We start from the raw sequence: 19,382 nt of genomic DNA, 5'->3' as shown, positions 1-19,382 counted from the left end.
TTTTTTTTTTTCTGCCCTTGAGTAAATGTATCCATCACTGAAAGTACACCTGTGTGGACTTAGAGCGAGCAATTTCATTTCTAGGAACTGATCCTAGAGAAGAAATGATATATGGGTAAAGCCATGCATTACAGCACAGTTAGTAATTGGGCAACAGGAGGCCGGAACCACCCTAAGTGCCCATTACTAGGGGACTTGCTTAATTAATTGTGCACGTCTGTACATCAGAATTCTATGGAGCCAGGAAAAAGGATAGGGCAGCTCTAGATGCTTATAGGAGTGATCTCCAAGATGTACTAGAACATGAAAAGGAGGTACAAACGTCTGCTACTACTTGGAAGGGGAGAAAAAAAAAAAAGTACGTGTAGCATACTTTTAATCGCCTCTAGGAAGGGACGCTGATAGCTGGGAGGAAGTTTATTTTTCACCGTAGAATCTTTTTGTACCTTTTAATTTTTATTTATTGTAAATGACAAAGGGAAAGAAGGAATGATCCTTGCAGTTAAGTGGGGTCGGGAGTCAAATCCCAGCTTTGCCATCAGCTATCTGGGCTCCTTCACCTCTCCGTGCCTCAGTTTCCACCTCTACAAAATGGTGATAAATATAATGTGTGTGAATGGGCGTGCAGCAGGGGGGCCAGGCCTAGGTAAGCCCCTCCACCACCCCCAGGCCTGGCCTCAGTCTCCCCATCTAGGAAATGCAGTGGGGACAATCTGGCCAAGCGGCCCCTTTTGCTAAGGTTTCCCTGGGCAATCTTCAGCCCCTCTATTTCTCTGGTGCCTGAGGTGCAGGGTTAGGGGTCGGGGGTCAAGTACCTGTGCCGGGGGCTGACATGAGGCCGGAGCCTCACCCTGCAGACGCCGTCGGTGCAGTCTTTCCCCACGAGGCTGTGGGGGTGGACTCGGTGAGGCCAATCCTTCCACACCAGGCAGGCGGTCACCTCCACCTCCCGAAGCCCTCCACAATCCCGGAGCTGCAGGGAGACAGGTGCGCTTTTGGGGTCCCATCGCAGACACCTGCACTCATCCAAACTCCCTGGGGCCTCCTCTGGTAACTCCCCAACCCTCTCCCCCCACAGGATGACGGAAGGGCGTTTGCTTAAGACCCCTCTGGGATCCTGAGCCAGAGGCTTCCGACTGGTGACCTGGGGGCCTCATCACATGATAGCTGCCCTCCAGATGTGCCTTCTTTGGCCACTGTGAGTTTTAGAAACTTGGATGCACACAGGGTCTCCAAGTATGGCCCACAGAGAACTTACTAATGACCAGAGGAAAAAAGCACCTTCGCAGGGGAAACGTCACTGGGCACCGTGTAAATCAGGTGGCCAAGGTCAACATCACCAATACTGGGCCAAAATGACCTGGGCACCCTGACGGGGTACACTGGGAAGGCACAACATCGCTGCTGTGACAGCTTTCCAGAAGCACGTCACCTGAATCTCACCGTGATTCCTCAAACGAGCCCAAATGGTGGTGCATCAGGTCAAAAAAAAAAAAAAAAATCAGTGTTGTGAAAGAATAAAAAGATGGGCATCGCATTTGGGTGATAATCGAACAAATAACATATGCGGACCTGGCTGGCAATTACACAGTGGTGTATGTATGTGAAAATGCATAGAGCTGCACACACAAGAGTCGATCAACTGCAACTTGATTGGAAAAAAAAAAAAAAAAGGAGAGAGGGGCGTCTGGGTGGCTCAGTAGGTTGAGCGTCTTGAGTCTCCTCGATTTCGGCTCAGGTCCTGAAACCAGGGTCGTGGGATGGAGCCCTGTGCCGGGCTCCGTGCTGAGCGTGGAGCCTGCTTGAGATTCTCTCTCTCTCTCTCTCTCTCTCTCTCTCTCTCTCTGCCCCTCTCCCCTGCTCACGCTCTCTCTCTCAAATTAAAAAAAAAGAGAGAGAGAGAGAGACCAGAGAGACATGACACGCAAATGCAATCTATAACATATGATCCTTAACTGGATCCTGGATGCAGGAGGAAGAAACGATGATAAAACACATCTTGGGGACAAGCGGGAGACGTAATACATTGGACGATATAATGGGATGTTGTTAATTTTCCCAGGGAAGCTAATGATATTGTTAATGTCGCCATGCGGGAGTTTACTCTATTTGCAGGAGGTGCCGGCTGAAGTATCCCGAGGTGAAGTAACTTAATGTCTACAATGTGCACGCACATAGTTTAGCACAAACAGTGTGTGTGTTTGCGTGTATGGAGAGCAGTGGCAGATACAGGGAATGTGGCCCAATGTCAACTGGCAAATACAAGTTAAGGGCACACAGGTGCTCACTGGACTATTCTTTCCATTTTCCTGTAATTAAAAAATGTTTCAGGGGTGCCTGGGTGGCGCAGTCGGTTAAGCGTCCGACTTCAGCCAGGTCACGATCTCGCGGTCCGTGAGTTCGAGCCCCGCATCGGGCTCTGGGCTGATGATGGCCCAGAGCCTGGAGCCTGCTTCCGATTCTGTGTCTCCCTCTCTCTCTGCCCCTCCCCCGTTCATGCTCTGTCTCTCTCTGTCCCAAAAATAAATAAACGTTGAAAAAAAAAAATTAAAAAAAAAAAATGTTTCAGGGGCACCTGGGTGGCTCAGTCGTTAAGCGTCCAACTTCAGCTCAGGTCATGATCTCACAGCTTGTGGGTTCGAGCCCCGCGTCGGGCTCTGTGCTGACAGCTCAGAGCCTGGAGCCTGCTTCTGATTCTGTGTCTCCCTCTCTCTCTCTCTGCCCCACCCCCCACTCACGCTCTGTCTCTGTCTCTCTCTCAAAAATAAACATTAAACAATTTTTTTAACAAGTTTCATCCAAACTCATCAAAATGTATGCATTAAATATGCACAATTTTGCATATATAAATTATACCTCAATAAAAACTTTTTTAAGCTACAAAAAAAGACTAAAATAATTTTTGTTCCAATTTGGGGAAACCGAAAATTCGGTGCCTGCATTTCAAAAGCATGAAACATCACGCTCTTCCAGATTTCCAGATTCCCTTTAAAGAAAATGGACATTAAGGCAACTGGGGCTGGAATTCCTGTTCAGCAGCCACATAGCAGGGAGGAAGTTTATTTTTCACCATAGAATCTAGCAGATAGAAACCAGCTCTTCAGATGTCGCCCAGACCCACCTGGTTTTCCTGAGTCACCCGTAGGGCCCTGCTAACATCAAAGACCCTGTAAAGCCTGCTCTGAACTTCTAAAAAAAAAAAATTTTATTAACTTTTTTTTAAATGTTTATTTTTGAGAAAGAGAGAGCAAGGCAGGGGCAGGAGAGAGGGAGACACAGAATCGGAAGTGGGCTCCAGGCTCTGAGCTGTCAGCACAGAGCCCGACGCGGGGCTCGAACTCACAGACCATGAGATCATGACCTGAGCCGAAGTCGGAGGGTCAACTGACTCAGCCACCCAGACCCCCTGAGCTCTGAACTTCTAAAGCCCTTCCCTATAAAAGACCAGGAAAGAATGTGTCTCTGTGGGGGAGTACTGCCCTCTAGGGGGTGTTTGGGATATTGGGAGGTGATATGGGTTGACTGGGTAATGGGGACCCACGGCAGGCGGTAGCCAGAGCCAGACGTGCTCCACCGCCTGCAAAACCAGGGACAGTCCAACACAAGTCCTGCAAGATTTTGATCATCCCGCCAACATTCACATCGGTGACAAACCTGTTTGAAATAATCACAGCCAGAATTAGCTGTTTTACATATACAGTCCTTTTTCCCATAACTTAAAAATACGCTGAATTTTGGGGGCACCTGGGTGGCTTAACTGATTGAACGTCTGACTTCGGCTCAGGTCATGATCTCGTGGTTCGTGAGTTCGAGCCCCGTGTCGGGCTCTGTGCTGACAGCTCAGAGCTCAGAGCCTGGAGCCTGCTTGGGATTCTGTGTCTCCCCCCTCTCTGCCCTTCCCCCGCCTGCACTCAGTCTCTCTCTCTCTCTCTCTTTCTCAAAAATAAACACACATTAAAAAAAAATTACACTGGGGCGCCTGGGTGGCTCAGTCGGTTGGGCGTCCGACTTCAGCTCAGGTCACGATCTCGCGGTCCGTGAGTTCGAGCCCCGCGTCAGGCTCTGGCCTGATAGCTCAGAGCCTGGAGCCTGCTTCCGGTTCTGTGTCTCCCTCTCTCTCTGCCCCTCCCCCGTTCATGCTCTGTCTCTCTCTGTTCAAAAATAAAATAAAAATGAGAAAAAAAATTAAAAAAAAATTATACTGAATTTTCAAGGACCGCGGCCACCATGTTAACTGAGGGAAGACCGGATTTTGTTTAGACTAAGGGTTGTTTGCCACTTTGGAAGATCCCATCACCAGCTGCAACCCTGGCCAAATGGCGTTTAATTCGCTAACTCCACCTGACTGGGTCAGGCTGCCGATGGGGCTACTGCATTAGTGAGGTCTCAAGCGACTGCCACCTTCATTAGGATTCCCTGGGGCTGTGCCTGAACATTTTACATATTGAAATGAAGGTGCTTATTATGCTGTTTATTTTCCTTTTATTTCTCCTTCATATTAAAGTTACGGCATTATGGATTTGGGGGGTGATTATGAGTAGAGAGACGTAATAGTGCATACAAATTTCACTGAGTCAGATGGGGTTAAAGCTATTCATTTAACCAGCTCCCCGCCATAATATTAGGAGATCCAGAAAACCTCAGAGTCAACGGTCTGGGGATTCAGGAGAACTGCAGGGCTGGAAACTTCTAAGATGTCACACGAGGCCTTGGAATAAATCAGACCTGGTACCAAATCCAGGCTCCGTCGCTGGCCATCTGCATGATGAACCTGTCTATTCTGCCTTTATCTACAAAATGGATATTAGTAAGCACCTCGCACACAGGAGTGCTTAGTAATTACTACCGTCAACTTGCTGTGTGCCCCCGAGCAAGTAACTTCCCCTCTCTGAGCCTCAGTTTCCTCCTCCAAAAGATGGGACTAAAAACCCTGAATCCAGATTCGGAGCCAGGTGGTCCCCTGTTGTTGGGTTTTTACTGTTCTAACTCTTTGAAAATCAAAACCAACACCAGCTCAGAAAAACTGCCTGGAAAGACCTAGAAAGAAAGTGTTGGGGAAAACACAGCGTCCAGGCATCACCCCACAGGTAAGTTACTAATTACAAAGGAAGGCTGTACCTTTACAACGAAACGGGCTGCTGGTCCCTAGCTGGTATGGGCCAAGGGCATCCCCCTACGACTCATATGTTGAAGCCCTAACCCTCAGTGCCTCAGGATGTGACTGTATCTGGGGACAAGAGTCTTTCAAGAGGTGATTAAGTTAATGAGGCCGCTAGGATACGTTCTGATCCAACCTGCCCAATGTCCTTACAAGAAGAGGTGATTTAGGGGCGCCTGGGTGGCTCACTCAGTTAAGCTTCTAACTCTTGATTTCGGCTCAGCTCATGATCTCATGGTACATGAGTTCCAGCCCCGTGTCAGGCTCTGTGCTGAAGCGCGGAACCTGCTTGGGATTCTCTCTCTCCTTCTCTCTCTGCCCCTCCTCCATGCTCTCTCTCAAAAAAAAAAAAAAATTTAAAAAGAGGTACTTTGGACACGCAAAGAGACACCAGACGAGTGAGGACACAGAAAGGGAAGCCGTCTTGGACCTGAAGCCTTGATCTTGGACCTCCAGCCTCCAGAGCCATGAGGACAATATATTTCTGTTGTTCAAGCCACCCAGTCTGTGGGATTTTGTAATGGCAGCCTGGGCAGGCTAATATACCTCCCCACGGGGCCTGACTCAACATCACTGACATGGGGACAGACTGCCACCCCATGTCTCCTGATGTGAGACTGATGTGAGCCACAGCATCGCCAGCGGGGTATTCCCACCAAAACATCCAGCCTGATCTCCTCTTGGAAACGCTCAACAAGCACAGAATGCGGGACATTCGACGGAACAGCTGTCCTGTCCCCCCCACCCAAGTGTCCACACCCCAAAGCATGAAGTCAGACTGAGAAGCTAAACTCAGGTCAAAAGACACTAGAGGCAGAGGCACCTGGGTGGCTTAGTCGGTTAAGCCTTGGACTTTGGCTCAGGTCATGATCTCACGGTTGGTGAGTTCGAGCCCCGCACTCGGCTCTCTGCTGTCAGCACAGAGCTCGCTGCGGATCCTCTGTCCCTCTTGTTGCCTGTCCCCCCACGCTCAAAAATAAACATTAAAAAGACACTAAGGCCATCCGTCTTAGTCTGTCCGGGCCGCTACAACAGAACACGTGAACTGGACAGCATCTAAGCAACAGCAATTTATTTCTCACTGTTCTGGAAGGGGCCAGCATGGTCAGGCTCTGGGGAGGCCCGTCTTCCAGCCCTGACTTCCCTCAATGTCATCCTCACTTGGTGGGAGGGGCCGGCAAGCTCTCTGGAGTCTCTTACAAAATCATCAATCCCACTCACGAGAGCTCTGCTCCCATAACCTCAGCACTTCACAAGGGCCCTACCTTCTTCTCTCTCTTTTTTTTAAAGTTTATTTATTTATTCTGAGAGGGGGGAAGAACAGAGAGCGGGGGGAGAGAGAATCTCAAGCAGGCTCCACACTTAGTGACCAGCACGGAGCTGAATGCAGGGCTCGATCTCATGACCCTGGGATCATGACCTGAGCTGAAATCAAGAGCCAGACGCCCACTGATTGAGCCACTCAAGCGCCCCACAAAGACCCTACCTTCTAATACCATCACACTGGGGACTAGGATTGCAACGGATGTAGTTTAGGGAGACACAAACATTCAGACCATAGCAAGTCCTGTCAATTAAATGCAGCATGTGATCCTGGACTGAATATTAAACAAGTGAACAACAAAAACAACAGCTACCAAGAATATTTGGGGGACACCAGGCTGGCTCCGTGGGGGGAGCACGTGACTCTTGATCTCAAGGTTGTGAGTTCAAGCCCCACATCGGGTGAGGAGAGTACTTCAAAATAAAATCCTCAAAAAGAAAAAAGAACAGGGATGCCCTGGTGGCTCAGTCGGTTGAGCATCCAACTTCAACTCAGGTCATGATCTCATGGTTTATGGGTTCAAGCCCCACATCAGGCTCTGTGCTGTCAGTCAGAGCTTGCTTTGAATCTTCTGTTCCCCTTTCTCTCTGTCCCTCCTCAGCTCGTTCTCTCTCTCTCTCTCTCTCTCTCGTGAAAGAAAGAAAGAAAGAAAGAAAGAAAGAAAGAAAGAAAGAAAGAAAGAGAGGGAGGAAAAAAGAAAGAAAAAGAACATTTAGGGGATAATTAGAATATAGACTTAATATTAGATAATACCCTTGGAGGAAAATTAAGTTTCTAGAGCGTGATGATGATATTATGATTATATGGGCACTACATTGTAGGAAAACATCCTTGTGCTTGAGGGATATACACTGAAACATTATGGGTGGAGTATATCTCCAACTTACTTTTATTTATTTTTTTTTAATTTTTTAATGTTTATTTTATTTTTGAGACAGGGAGAGACAGCATGAACGGGGGAGGGTCAGAGAGAGAGGGAGACACAGAATCTGAAGCAGGCTCCAGGCTCTGAGCTGTCAGCACAGAGCCCGACGCGGGGCTCGAACTCACGGACCGTGAGATCATGACCTGAGCTGAAGTCGGATGCCTAACGGACTGAGCCACCCAGGCGCCCCTCCAACTTACTTTTAAATCTCCCTCTATAAATGTCTATCTAAAGGGAGAGAAAGACATAAAGCAAATAAGTCATGTTCACTGCAATGTTCTTGTCTATCGTATGTAGGTTTTTAATTTTTCAAAAGAAAAAGTTGAGACATAAAGTTGAAAAAAAAATACCCTGACAATTGGAAAAATAGACAAAATCTTTAAAGATAAATAAGGGACTACAAAAATATCCCTCTATGCCCTGTGCTTGCCCCATTCCTGAAAATCCGGTGATGGAATGTACATTTCAAAGTAAACCGTTCTTTCCACCAGAATGTTCCGCCCTGGATGCTGCTTTTGGCCACAATGTCTGGAACCAAGTCAAATAGCAACTACCTAGCTGAGTAAAGGGAGCCTCCACTAGGGGAGTGAGCGGTGGGGAGCTCCAACTCCATTCAGAAGCACCGGACTAACCTCAATTCACACAGCTGGTAAGATTCAAACGCACGTCTTTCTGACTCTAGAATCTGAATTTGTAACCACTATGTTGACTGCTTCCTGCAGGGTGGGGGAAGGACAGGGTTGCTCTGTTAATCACCTAAATAAACCTATGAGTATAAATTCCCATACTTTATGGGAGAGGGGGAGGGAAGGAAGCAGGAGACGTCGTGTGAAGGAGTTTGGGCCTGGGGCAGAAGTGGGCTAAGGCCTCATGGGTCTCCAGGCGGGAGGAACAGCATGGGCAAAGTCCTAGTGGCTGGAGGGTGGCCAGTGACGAGGGGCTGGGTGGGCATGGGCAGCAGGAGCCAGAGCGTGAGAGCCTTAGAGGCTCAGGGAGGAGATTAGGCTTCCTCCTGGGGGCACTGGGGAGCCAAGAAAGGGTTCTGAGCAAGGGCAAAGAGCAGACGTGCAATTTAACAGGGCCCTTCTGGCTGCCTGGTCGGGAGAAATTCGGAGGACTCTGGGCGCTGGCGGCCATGCAACCCGGGGCTGGTGCAGTGATTCACACACAACTCAGGTTCAATAAACACTTCGACAAAGATCCAGAAGCACATGAGGGCTCTGTACCGGGGAGATGCAAGGAACCATGCCTCTCCGACGCCAGTTGGGAGAAATGGTCATGGGCACAACCTCACGGAGGGCAATTTGCCTACCAAATTACCTTAGACCAACCAGCAAGGTCCACTTCCAGGAGCGACATGAAGGAAAGAACAGACGAACCGAGTCATTCTCTACAGCGTTGCTTCTAATAGATGGGAAACAACCCCAATACCCACCAGGAGAGAACCTGCACGGTAAATTATCCCCCATCCACGCAACGGGTTACAGTGGTAGAGAGTGAGACGGCTCTAGACAGGCTGAGGTTAGCCGAGCTCCAAGACATATTCTTTTTTTTTTTTTTTTTAATTTTTTTTTTTTTCAACGTTTATTTATTTTTGGGACAGAGAGAGACAGAGCATGAACGGGGGAGGGGCAGAGAGAGAGGGAGACACAGAATCGGAAGCAGGCTCCAGGCTCTGAGCCATCAGCCCAGAGCCCGACGCGGGGCTCGAACTCCCGGACCGCGAGATCGTGACCTGGCTGAAGTCGGACGCTTAACCGACTGCGCCACCCAGGCGCCCCCAAGACATATTCTTAACCAAAAAAGACCACTGTGCAGAACAGAATGTATATATGACACTCCCCTCTATGGACAAAGGGAGGGGGGATTGTTGTACATACTGTGTACATATTTACCTGTAGAATCATAAACTACTTCTGGAAGGATACACGAGACATTGATAAGAATGGTTACCTCTGGGGGGGCACCTGGGGCCTGGGGGTAGGAGTGGCGGATTTTTGTTCATTTTAATTAATTAAATTAAGTGTGATTTAATTCCTGTTCATACAAATCTTTGATTTTTGAAAGTTTTGAGGCATGTGCTTTAAAACTTTAAAACAGAGGCACCTTTAAACAGGTTTGAAACGGGTAGCTCTGGGGCGCCCGGGTGGCTCAGTCGGTTAAGCGGCTGACTTTGGCTCAGGTCGTGACCTCACAGTTTGTGAGTTCAAGCCCCGCATCAGGCTCTGGGCTGACAGCTCGGAGCCTGGAGCCTGCTTCGGATTCTGTGTCTCCCTCTCTCTCTCTGACCCTCCCCCACTCACACTCTGTCTCTGTCTCTCCCTCGAGAATAAGTAAACATTAAAAAAAAAAAAAAATCTGGGGCTCCTGGGTGGCGCAGTTGGTTAAGCGTCCGACTTCAGCCAGGTCACGATCTCGCGGTCCGTGAGTTCGAGCCCCGCGTCGGGCTCTGGGCTGATGGCTCGGAGCCCGGAGCCTGTTTCCGATTCTGTGTCTCCCTCTCTCTCTGCCCCTCCCCCATTCATGCTCTGTCTCTCTCTGTCCCAAAAATAAATAAACGTTAAAAAAAAAAAAATCTTGAAACAGGTAGCTCAGGGGGTTAAGCATTGGACCTGGACTCAGGTCACATGATCTCACGATTTGATTCACGCGTCGGAGCCCTGCAAGGGGTGAGTTCCAGCCCCACACTGAGTGAGCTCGAGCCCCGCTTCTGGTGAACACAAGCCGTTCTTTCGGTGAGCTCTGCTTCCCTCTCTCTCTCTCTCTCTCTCCCCGTCTCTGCCTCTTGTGGGATTCTCTCTATCCTCTCTCTCTGCCCCTTGCTCACTTGCACCCTTTTGCTCTCAAAAAAAAAAATAATAATAATAATAATAAATAAATAAATAAATACTTAAAAACAAATTAAAGATTCATGTAGCAAACCCAAATGTGGAAACTTATTTTTCCCTCTCTTTAACACAAAAGGTAGCATAATCCCCTACAAATGGTTCTGTGCCTTTTTTTTTTTTTTTTTTTGGTTTATTAATCTATCTTGGAGATGGTTTCACATCAGTACAGTAAGGGAGGGCTTCATTTAAAATTTTTTCTGTGTTAACTAACTGCACGTGTTCATATTTATCGGCACACACATTCACACACATAGACTTGCCATGGCTGAGTAGGATTCCAATGCGTAGATGTTCACAGGATTATTTCACCAGTGCCATGCTGATGAACGCTGCATTCTGATTCTTTACGCAAGGCCGCAAGGGATAACCTTGCACATCCCTCTTTTTGCCCAGAGGCTGACATATATCTACATGATCAGCGCCTGGAATGGCCAGGCCTATGAGTCACGATGGATGGTCATAATCCTTAACACCGTAAGGCCAGCAGTTCATCTCTACGGAGCACATACCGTGCTGGAGGCCCTTGGCGTGTATAAATTAACTCGTTTCCGCCTCCCAACAACCGCAGGTGGGTTAGCATTATTATTATCCCGTTTTGTAGAGAAGGAAACTGAGGCACAGAGGGACTGAATAAGCAGCCCAAGGCTGCACAGCTGGTAAATGGCAGAACGGGGATTCGTTCAAACTTGGCCACTCCAATTATTAAGACCTCCCTTGTGGACCAGGAGATCGCGTCTGCCTTTCCACGGCAATGATAATTTCGATTAATACTGCCAACTGCCAGGAAGGAGGCCTTTCTTTGAATGTCCTTTTGAATCTGGGGCCAGGTGATTAACTATGATCCGCTCCAACAACAGCAACAGCAATAATAATAACGACCGTCAACTAGGCTAACTACACGCACGCGAATCCCGGGGGCGGGGGACCGCGACACCCCACTCCGGGCCCCACCTCGATGGCGGGCAGCGTCTTGCTCGCCTCCGTGCTGCTCTCCCCGAGGATGCTGCCGGCCGAGCGGCCCTCGCACTCGTAGCGGAAGCGCATGCCGCGCTGTTTGGGCTGCTCCGTGATGACCAGGTGCGGCCGCGGCCCGGGGCCCGGGGCCGGGGGCAGGATCCGGCCCAGGGGACAGCCCCAGGGCGGCGGCGTGGCCGGGGGCGGGGGCGCCGCGGGGCCCAGGGTGACGGTGCTCAGGGAGGCGGCCCCGCGAGACACCAGGCGCGGCAGTCCCTCGCCCGGGCCCGGCTGCGCCCCCTCCAGGCCAAAGCCGTTCTCCTTGATGTACTCGTCGATGATCTCTGCGGGAGAAGCAAAAACTGGGGGTGACGCTGATTATAAAAGGAATGGCTCGGTGACCCTCCCTCCCCACCCCCGCCCCGAGACCTGTGCCGCCCCGCCTTCCCTAAGTCATTCCTTTCTTCACAAACATATTTCTTGGGGCGCCTGGGTGGCTCAGTCGGTTGAGTGTCCGACTTGGGCTCAGGTCATGATCTCGCGGTTCACGAGTTCGAGGGACTGGGCTCTGTGCTGACAGCTCAGAGCCCGGAGCCTGCTTTAGATTCTGTGCCTCCCGCTCTCTCTGCCCCTCCCCTGCTCACACTCTGTCTCTCTCTCTCAAAAACAAATGAAACATTAAAAATAAAATTAAAAAAAAAACAACATATTTCTTGCGGGCTGATGGCGGGGGGGGGCGGGGGGGGTTGGCCCCAAACACAAAAAAAGTCCCTACCCCTCCTTCTTGCAAACAGCTCCCCAGTTCTTGAAGCCAGAAACCTGGGGACCTGCCTGGTCTCTCCTCCTGCACGCTCACATCCACTCCCCTCCCTAATAGCACCTGAATTCAAGTCTCCATCACCTCTCACCTGGATAAAGGTAGGGCCAGGTAACAGGTGTCCCTGCGTCCAGCTCACCCCGTTTAACAACGGCAAGAATAACAGCTGTTCTGCCTCAGAGAGCAGCCCCATCGTCCAAACGCTCAAGCTGGAAGGATGCGCCTCTTTGTGGGTTGCTCACGATCCCCCAGCTGTGTCCCGTCCTTGAACTTCTGCCTCTTGCCTCAAACACATATTTACGCTTCTCCCCACACCCCTGCGTCCATCCTGGTCCACCCTCACGGTCTCCCCTCGAACCGCTGCTCCCGTTCGCCACCAGCTCACCTCCTCAGCCTGTCCCCCACGCACAGCCAGAGGTATCTCATGTCAGATCTTGTCCCCCCTCCCGTGATGCCCATCTCCCTTACAGTCAAAGTCCATGTCTTCCCCATATAACCCCCCCCCAAACTCTATTCATCTCAGAAAACAAAAAACAAAAAACAAAACCCCACAACCCGGACCCCTCCGTATCCCTGCCACAGAGCCTTGCATGGACGGGTCCCTGTGGTCCTGGGTCTCCCACCACCTCCCTGTCACCTAGCTCTTTTCTCTTGCTCCCAGCAAAACTGGCCCTCTCTGGGGGGGGGGGGTTGTGCTTGCTCCCCATCTGCCTATTCCATCCAGCCCACACTGGTTTCTCATCCTTCTGGTGACAAATGTCACGCCTTCAGAAAGGCCACTCTAATGTGTGTCTTCCCAGGCCATCTGTTTTCCTTTGTGTTATTTCCTTCACAGCCCTTAGCCCAATCTGACATTATCTTGCTCATTTATTCCTTTTCCTACTGTCTCCTCCACTAGAGTGTCAGCTCCAGGAGGGTGGGGACCTTGTTTGGTTTGTGGGTGAATCCCCGGGGCCTAGAACAGTGCCTGGCACATGACAGGTGCTTGAAACAACTCACCGAAAGAATTAACAACGGTCACGGTAATGGTGCCACGAAAGGCAGCTGGCGTGCGGAGTCATTTCTAATTATCAAGCACTGCTAACACCTTGGGAACGTGACCGTTAAAATCCCCTGGCGGTCCTAGAAGTCACGCTGTGACCCTCCCCCTGCCCAACAGCAAGGGAGGCCAAGATCCCCCACTGTGAGAACTTGGACTCCTCAGCCTCCCCCCAGACCTGCCCTGTGATACTCACCCAATTCATCTGTGGAAGGAAGAGAAAGAGAAAGAGAAAAGTGAGGTCCAGAAAGTGCTCAAGACTTTGATCTTTTAAGACAGATTCCCCAACCCCCTCGCCTCATGGAACCCCTCCCTTTCCCCCTTCCTCCATCCTGGGAAACTGGGCTCCGACTCCCTGGGGTACCAAACCCCAGCCCCTGTCTTATCCTCTTGGGCTACCCCCCCTCCCCCGCTCAGCTCCCAATATTGGAGCCCCAGGGTCAGGGTACCCTCAAGTGCCTTCTAAAAACCGGGAATTATAAAGCATCATTGGGAAGGAAGCCGAAGATCTTATCACTGGGAAAAAACTCAACATCCAAGATTCTAAACTGAATGTGGGGGGGGGGGGTTCCCTCCCTAAAGCCCACCACAGAACCCCAAGGTTCTATACTAGCTAGTATCTGAAGATCCAAGGAAGTCGGTCCTTCACCTCCAGGCACCCACCTGCCCCGCACCCCGGCCCAGTCCCTCAGCAAGGCCCACCCACCATCCCAGATTCGCCCCCTGAGTGGGGAGAAACAGCAATGCTGGGGAAGCCCTTTATCACCTCCTCAGGGAGGCTCTGTCCTGAACGGGGCCATGGAGAAATTGAAACACGCCTCCCATCATTCCATAGACAGGATGAGGGGAAGGCCGGAGTGAGCAAGCCTGGGCTCACACCGTGAGGGAGGGCAGGGGTCTGCTGCCGGTCGTAGACTTATCGATGCCGGCCTGCCTCGCTGCCAGACCTGTCCTCCTCTTCCTCCTCCTCCACTCTCGGGGAGTGGCTCCTGTCAGCCACTGCCACCTGGCAGTTTGCTCCTCGTAAAGCAGTTTACCTGCTCCCCTTATCTCATGTGATCTTTGAAGTCAGCAAGGGGGGGAGGATCCCCCCCCCACTTGATAGCTGGGGACACTGAGGCTAGGAGAGAAGAAGGGACAGGCTGTAGATCACTGGCAGGGCCAACCTCCAACTTGGAACAACTTTCTTAAGCATCTATGCTGGACGGCCTGGGAACCCCAAGATGAGTTAGACTTTGGGGCCCTCAAGGAGCTCCCAGGCTGCAGGGGGAAACTGAGGCCCAGGAGGCAGTGGCCTGAGCTTTGGACTGCTTCAGCTCAAATCTTCAGTTAGCAACTTGCTAACTGTAGGGACTTGAGCCCATTACGTAACCCCTTTGGGCCTTGGTGTCTTCACCTGTAAAATGGACACAATAATAATGCCTCGCTGGGCTGCTGTGAAAATCAAATGAGCTAATACGTGGGAAGCACTCAGAACTGTCACAGTTGTAGGCAAGACATAAATGCTGGCTGCTCTTGGATAAAGTGTTGGGAGACATTATTTTATGGACTTAGGTAACCCGCTCTCCCTTTCTAGGCCTCGGTCCATCTGTCTATATATAAAACGAAAGGGTTGGAAGATGTGCTTTCACAACATGGGGTGTAGAGTCACCCAGATGTTGGTTTGAATCCTATCTGTCACTCACTGACTGTGCAGCCTTGGGGAAGTCTCTCAACCTCTCTGAGTCTTTCTCTGAAACATGAGGTCTGAGCTCCTATCTCAGGTGTTAACATGAGGATTCAGAATCGCACAGATCAATTGCTCAGCACGGTGTCTGAGCCCTGTGTCATAAAGGCTTAGCTAATAGTATTATTATCTAAAATCCTCTTTCAGCCAGGAAACGCTGGGACCTTCTCCTTATTAAAGGCTCAATTCAAATAACCCCCTACCCCACCTCAACCTCCCACAGAGACCTGCCAAAAACCATTCAGGGACGGCCAGGATGGGCCCCATGTCTTTCCTGCCTCAGGGCCTTAGCACAACCTGCTCTCTGCCAGAATGCTCTTCCTCCGTTTCTTTGCGTGGCCTCCTCCTCCTCCTTCAGGTCCCTGCTCAAATGTCGCTTACTAGATGGGTCTTCCCTGACCACTTTATCTAAGAAAGCCCCCTGGTCCCTTGCTCCAGTCACTGCCAGTTACATACCTTCGTTTTATCATTTTCATGACACCGATTAGGATTTGACAGGACTTTGCATTAAGAGACTCACATCTATCTCCTCCTGCAGACTGTGAGCACCTCGGAGTAGGGAACATGTCTGCCCCATCGCACTGTATACCCAGGACCCAGTACGTGTCTAGCCCGTCAGAATGAGGGAAATTTTCCCTCCCACTCTGTCCTGGCATTTAGGGCTCTCATTCTTACCCTGCTGTTAGATATCACTGGCCCCGAGACCTCTTCAGAGCCTTTATCACATTTTATAATCCTGCATTTACTTTATTGCCTATGTGTCTGCCTCCACATCTAGGGAGGGAACCTAGGAGGGCAGAATCAGGGCTGTCTCAGTCACTACTGAGTCCCCAGCACTGCCCGGCACAGGGCCAGCTACAGAACGGCACTCGGTAAATATTTATCGAAGAGATGACATCACCAATGACTCTCAATTGAAACCAAAGATGTAGGTCTTGCGCCAGAAAAACCTCAGCCTTGTTCCTGCCCGGAACCAGTGCTCGGGCACGACCTGTCCCCAGTGCCATGCCCCACCTTTCACCGCTGTCCAAACTCTCAGCCCTGTTAGAGAACCCGCTGAGCCTCCTCCACGGCCAGGCCAGCGCTTTGCAGGTCCATCCCAAGGATCTACCTCCAGACAGAGGCCCAGCCCCAGCCCACTAGGGCCAACTGAGTTTTCACAGTGACAGGATTCAATCCCTGCCCTCGAAATCCCAGAAGATTTCTAGGAGAGAAGATGTTGTCATTTAGCTACGATTCTGCGCTGTCTTGGGCAGCAATGAATTTTGGATGGCACTGGCTGAGGGGCCGTACAGACTAGTGGTTCTCAGCTTCTTTTTGGGAACTTGCTAGAAATGCAAACTCTCAGGGCCGCTCCTAGACCTACTGAATCAGAAACTCTAGAGGTAGGGCCCAACAATCTGTTTTAACAAGCTCCCTGAATGACTCTGATGAACACGAAGGTTTAAGAACCATGGTTACAGGCTCTGTAACAACGACAACAGCGGCAGCAACAACAGTAAAAGCCATTAACAGTTAACACTTACGGGGACTTTACTGTGTGCCAGAAACTGCTTTGCAGACCTGCCTGTATCAGCTCATTGAATCCTCTCAATCCCTGCCACCAAAACGGAGGCACTGATATTATGTCCATCTTACAGATGAGGCAAACTGAGGCCCAGAGAGGGGAAGTGATTTGCAGGCACTCACACAGGGAGGAGGTGATGGGTGGCACCAGTGTGTACTTATTACCCTCTGCACTGCCACGGTAAATCTCTAAAGAGGACTCCTCTCAGAGGGTGAATAGGTGGTTAGTTTTACCTGTCCAGCTCCTAATCACCCGGGAGGTAGGGGCATCTGGGGCCCCCATCTCAACCGGCGGGGATGAATACAGGTGGTCAGAGGAAAGCTGAGGTGGACCTGGGCGAAACCCCAGACAAGAGGCGTGCCCAGTGCCGCCTCCACAGGACGCCCCCCTCCCCCGTCCTGAGGGCGCAGGTGGGCCGGAACTGTGGAGGGCTGCTCACCCGTGGTCCTGGAAACGGCGAGCGAGAGCGAGGAGAGGTCAGCGGACCCTGCAGGGAGGGAGGCATGTCTCAGGAGGTAACGCGGCGGCTGCGGGGGGGGGACGGGAGAATCTCCCAGGCCCCACCCCGTTCCTCTCGTGGCCCCGCCCCTTTGGATCACGCCCCTTCTGCCTTATTGCGTGCAGGGTCTGGCCTTCCTTCTCCAACTTCTGGACCCGTTTCCCAGTTTCTGTCATTCTCACCACCTTCCATCACAGTCAGGCCGGCTCCTTCTCTTTCTCAAGGGCCTGGAGGAGCCCTTAACCTCAGGAAAGCCCCCACTCCGTCCTTTCTCTCAGGATCAACCCTCCCCCTTCACTTTTTCAGTGTCACCCAGTCCCCTTCTCCCTCTCAGACCCTGCCACTTCTCTCCAGAGACAGGCCCCACCCCCCCCTTTCTTCTCCGAGGCAGGCCCCGCCCCTCTTTTTTCAGAACAGGCCCACCCCCTTTTCCCTGGCAGAGTCAGGCCCCGCCCCCTTACTCTGAGTACGACGCCGCTTCCTTCTTAGAGTTAAGCTCCGCCCCCTCCTTGCTCTCAGAGTCAGGCTCCGCCCCCTTCGGTGAGCGAGGACCCTCATTTTCGCCCTCGGTGAATCTGTCCACGCCCCCACTCCGCAGGAGCAGCTCCCGCCCCGCCTTCTCCGAGTCGGGCCCCGCCTCCTCCTCGGCCTCAGGGTCAGGCCCCGCCCCCTTCTCACTCTGTAGTGGGACGCCTCCCTCTTACCTTGGGCTGGACCCCGTCACTATCCTCTGTCTCCTTCCTTCCCTCTAATACAGTGTCCCCGGAACCCTCAACCTCGCCCCCCCAAACGTTTTAGAGTCCCGTAGGACCCCCCAGACTACTCCAGGACCCTCCAGAACCCCTGCATCTCCAGTCCCGCCCCAGACTCCTCTCCTGAACCCCGGTCCCGCTTACCCAAGGCCCCCAGCTCCGGCGCAGCGGACGGTCTGGCGACGCGGCGACTCGGCATGGCCCGACCAGTGGGGACGAACGGCCCGGAGGCCGGCCCAGATCAAAACACACACGCGGGCAGGCCGGGCGGCCAGAAGGCACGGTCCGGAGGACGATCGCGGGTCGGGCGAGCGGCGCAGGGGCTGGGGCCACAGGCCGGGCTGGACGCGCGGCGCCCGGGGCTGCGGGGGGCGCCGGGCCGGGCCGGGCGGGCGGCGGGCGGGGGCGGGGCGGCGGAATTCCCCGGCGCCGCCGGCCTGCGCGCCCATTGGCCTGCACCCCATCGTGACGTCACGCTAGGGGAACGGGAAAACCCCCACGCGTCACGTGGTCGCGGGGGCGGGGCCGGCCGGGAAGAGGAGGCTGGGCGCACAGGAGGGGCTGGGCGAGCGCCGCTGCCCAGTGCTCAGGGGGGAGACAACTGAGGCTTGTTTAGGGCCACTCACGTCCTACCCCGGGAGCAAGTTGGGAAACTGAGGCCCGCCCCCCAGGTCTGCAAGCGGGAGCTGAAACTGCTATTTCTCTGTAAGGGAAGCTTCGGGATCGGGAGGTTGCCAGGGCTCCAGCTGCCATTGGTAATAATGATCTTTACGAAAACCTCCGCAGCCTCTCTATGCCTCAGTTTCTTCAAGGGTGAACTGGGACTGAAGGTACTTAAACGTTTAAAGCTAGAATGCCGGTTTTAGGATTTGTCTGTCTTGTTCCTTGCTCTAACCCTAGCGCCTAGAACATCCCTCGGAACACAGTGGGTGTCCATTAAATGTTTAGTGCATGGATGGATGTTTTATTCTTCCCCCATTACCCCTTCAAGTTTCCCAATGGCCCAGAACACTTTCACCTCGAGGGCTCAGCAACTCATTGGGGGCACGGTGACCGCCGAGACCCCAGTGTACATGTTAAGCTGACCCCTGAGCAAAGGGCTTACCTGGGGCCTTATATCTCACAGCTTGCACCAGCCTCAGAGGCATGTGATCAAATTACCATTATTGCAGAGCAGGAGCCTGAGGCTCAAAGAGGGGCAGCTATTTGGTTAGGTCACATTCCTAGGCCTTCCCTGTTTGTCCCTGAGAATGACCGGTTGACCATTAGGTCCTAATTTGCCAGGGTTTAGCATCCTGTGCCCACTCGTGTCAAATTTTCACCCCTTCTCTCCGTGACCCATGTGGACTCATTGATTCATTTTACATACACTTACTGAGCACCTGCTGTGTGCCAGGGCCTGCACCGGGCACCGGGTCACAGCACTCACCATGCCAGGCCCGGTGCCTCCTCGTGGAGAGCAGAATAGGGTACAGCAGCAGTCTCAAAGTGTGGCCCTCGGGCCTTCAGGTGATGCAGATAGCTGAAGCCCAAGTGTTGCCCTGGAGCAAAATATCAAGCAAACCTTTTCCACAAAAAAGCAGTCAAAGACAGCACAGAAACAATGAGCACGGCCATGTCCCAATAAAACATTATTTTATGGGCGTTGAAACTTGGGCTTTGTAGAACTCTCATGTGAAACGAAATATTTTTGAGATTTTTTTCTTCCAACCACTCAAAAATGTAAGAATCAC

At 51.9% G+C, this 19,382-nt stretch overlaps 1 protein-coding gene across 4 annotated transcripts in view; it reads right to left on the bottom strand.

Moving 5' to 3' along the window:
* RELB (RELB proto-oncogene, NF-kB subunit) overlaps nt 1-18,013 on the bottom strand; it is a 28,685-nt gene extending 10,672 nt beyond the window's left edge. For 2 of the 4 annotated variants that reach the window (XM_030298604.1, XM_030298606.1), the window contains exons 1-5: nt 17,794-18,013; nt 16,838-16,885; nt 13,302-13,310; nt 11,247-11,611; nt 816-973 (exon numbers count right to left, since the gene is read on the bottom strand). In XM_030298604.1, coding sequence (XP_030154464.1) covers nt 816-973; nt 11,247-11,611; nt 13,302-13,310; nt 16,838-16,885; nt 17,794-17,848 — 635 coding nt within the window. In that variant the 5' untranslated portion in view covers nt 17,849-18,013. The remainder of the gene's footprint in view (nt 1-815; nt 974-11,246; nt 11,612-13,301; nt 13,311-16,837; nt 16,886-17,793) is intronic. The other 2 variants (XM_030298605.1, XM_030298607.1) reach the window with 2 other exon arrangements.
* Nucleotides 18,014-19,382: the final 1,369 nt, after the last annotated feature.

The sequence above is a fragment of the Lynx canadensis genome, chromosome E2 (assembly GCF_007474595.2).
Source record: "Lynx canadensis isolate LIC74 chromosome E2, mLynCan4.pri.v2, whole genome shotgun sequence".
Taxonomy (NCBI): Eukaryota; Metazoa; Chordata; class Mammalia; order Carnivora; family Felidae; genus Lynx; species Lynx canadensis.
This window is presented reverse-complemented; position numbering and strand designations above follow the sequence as displayed.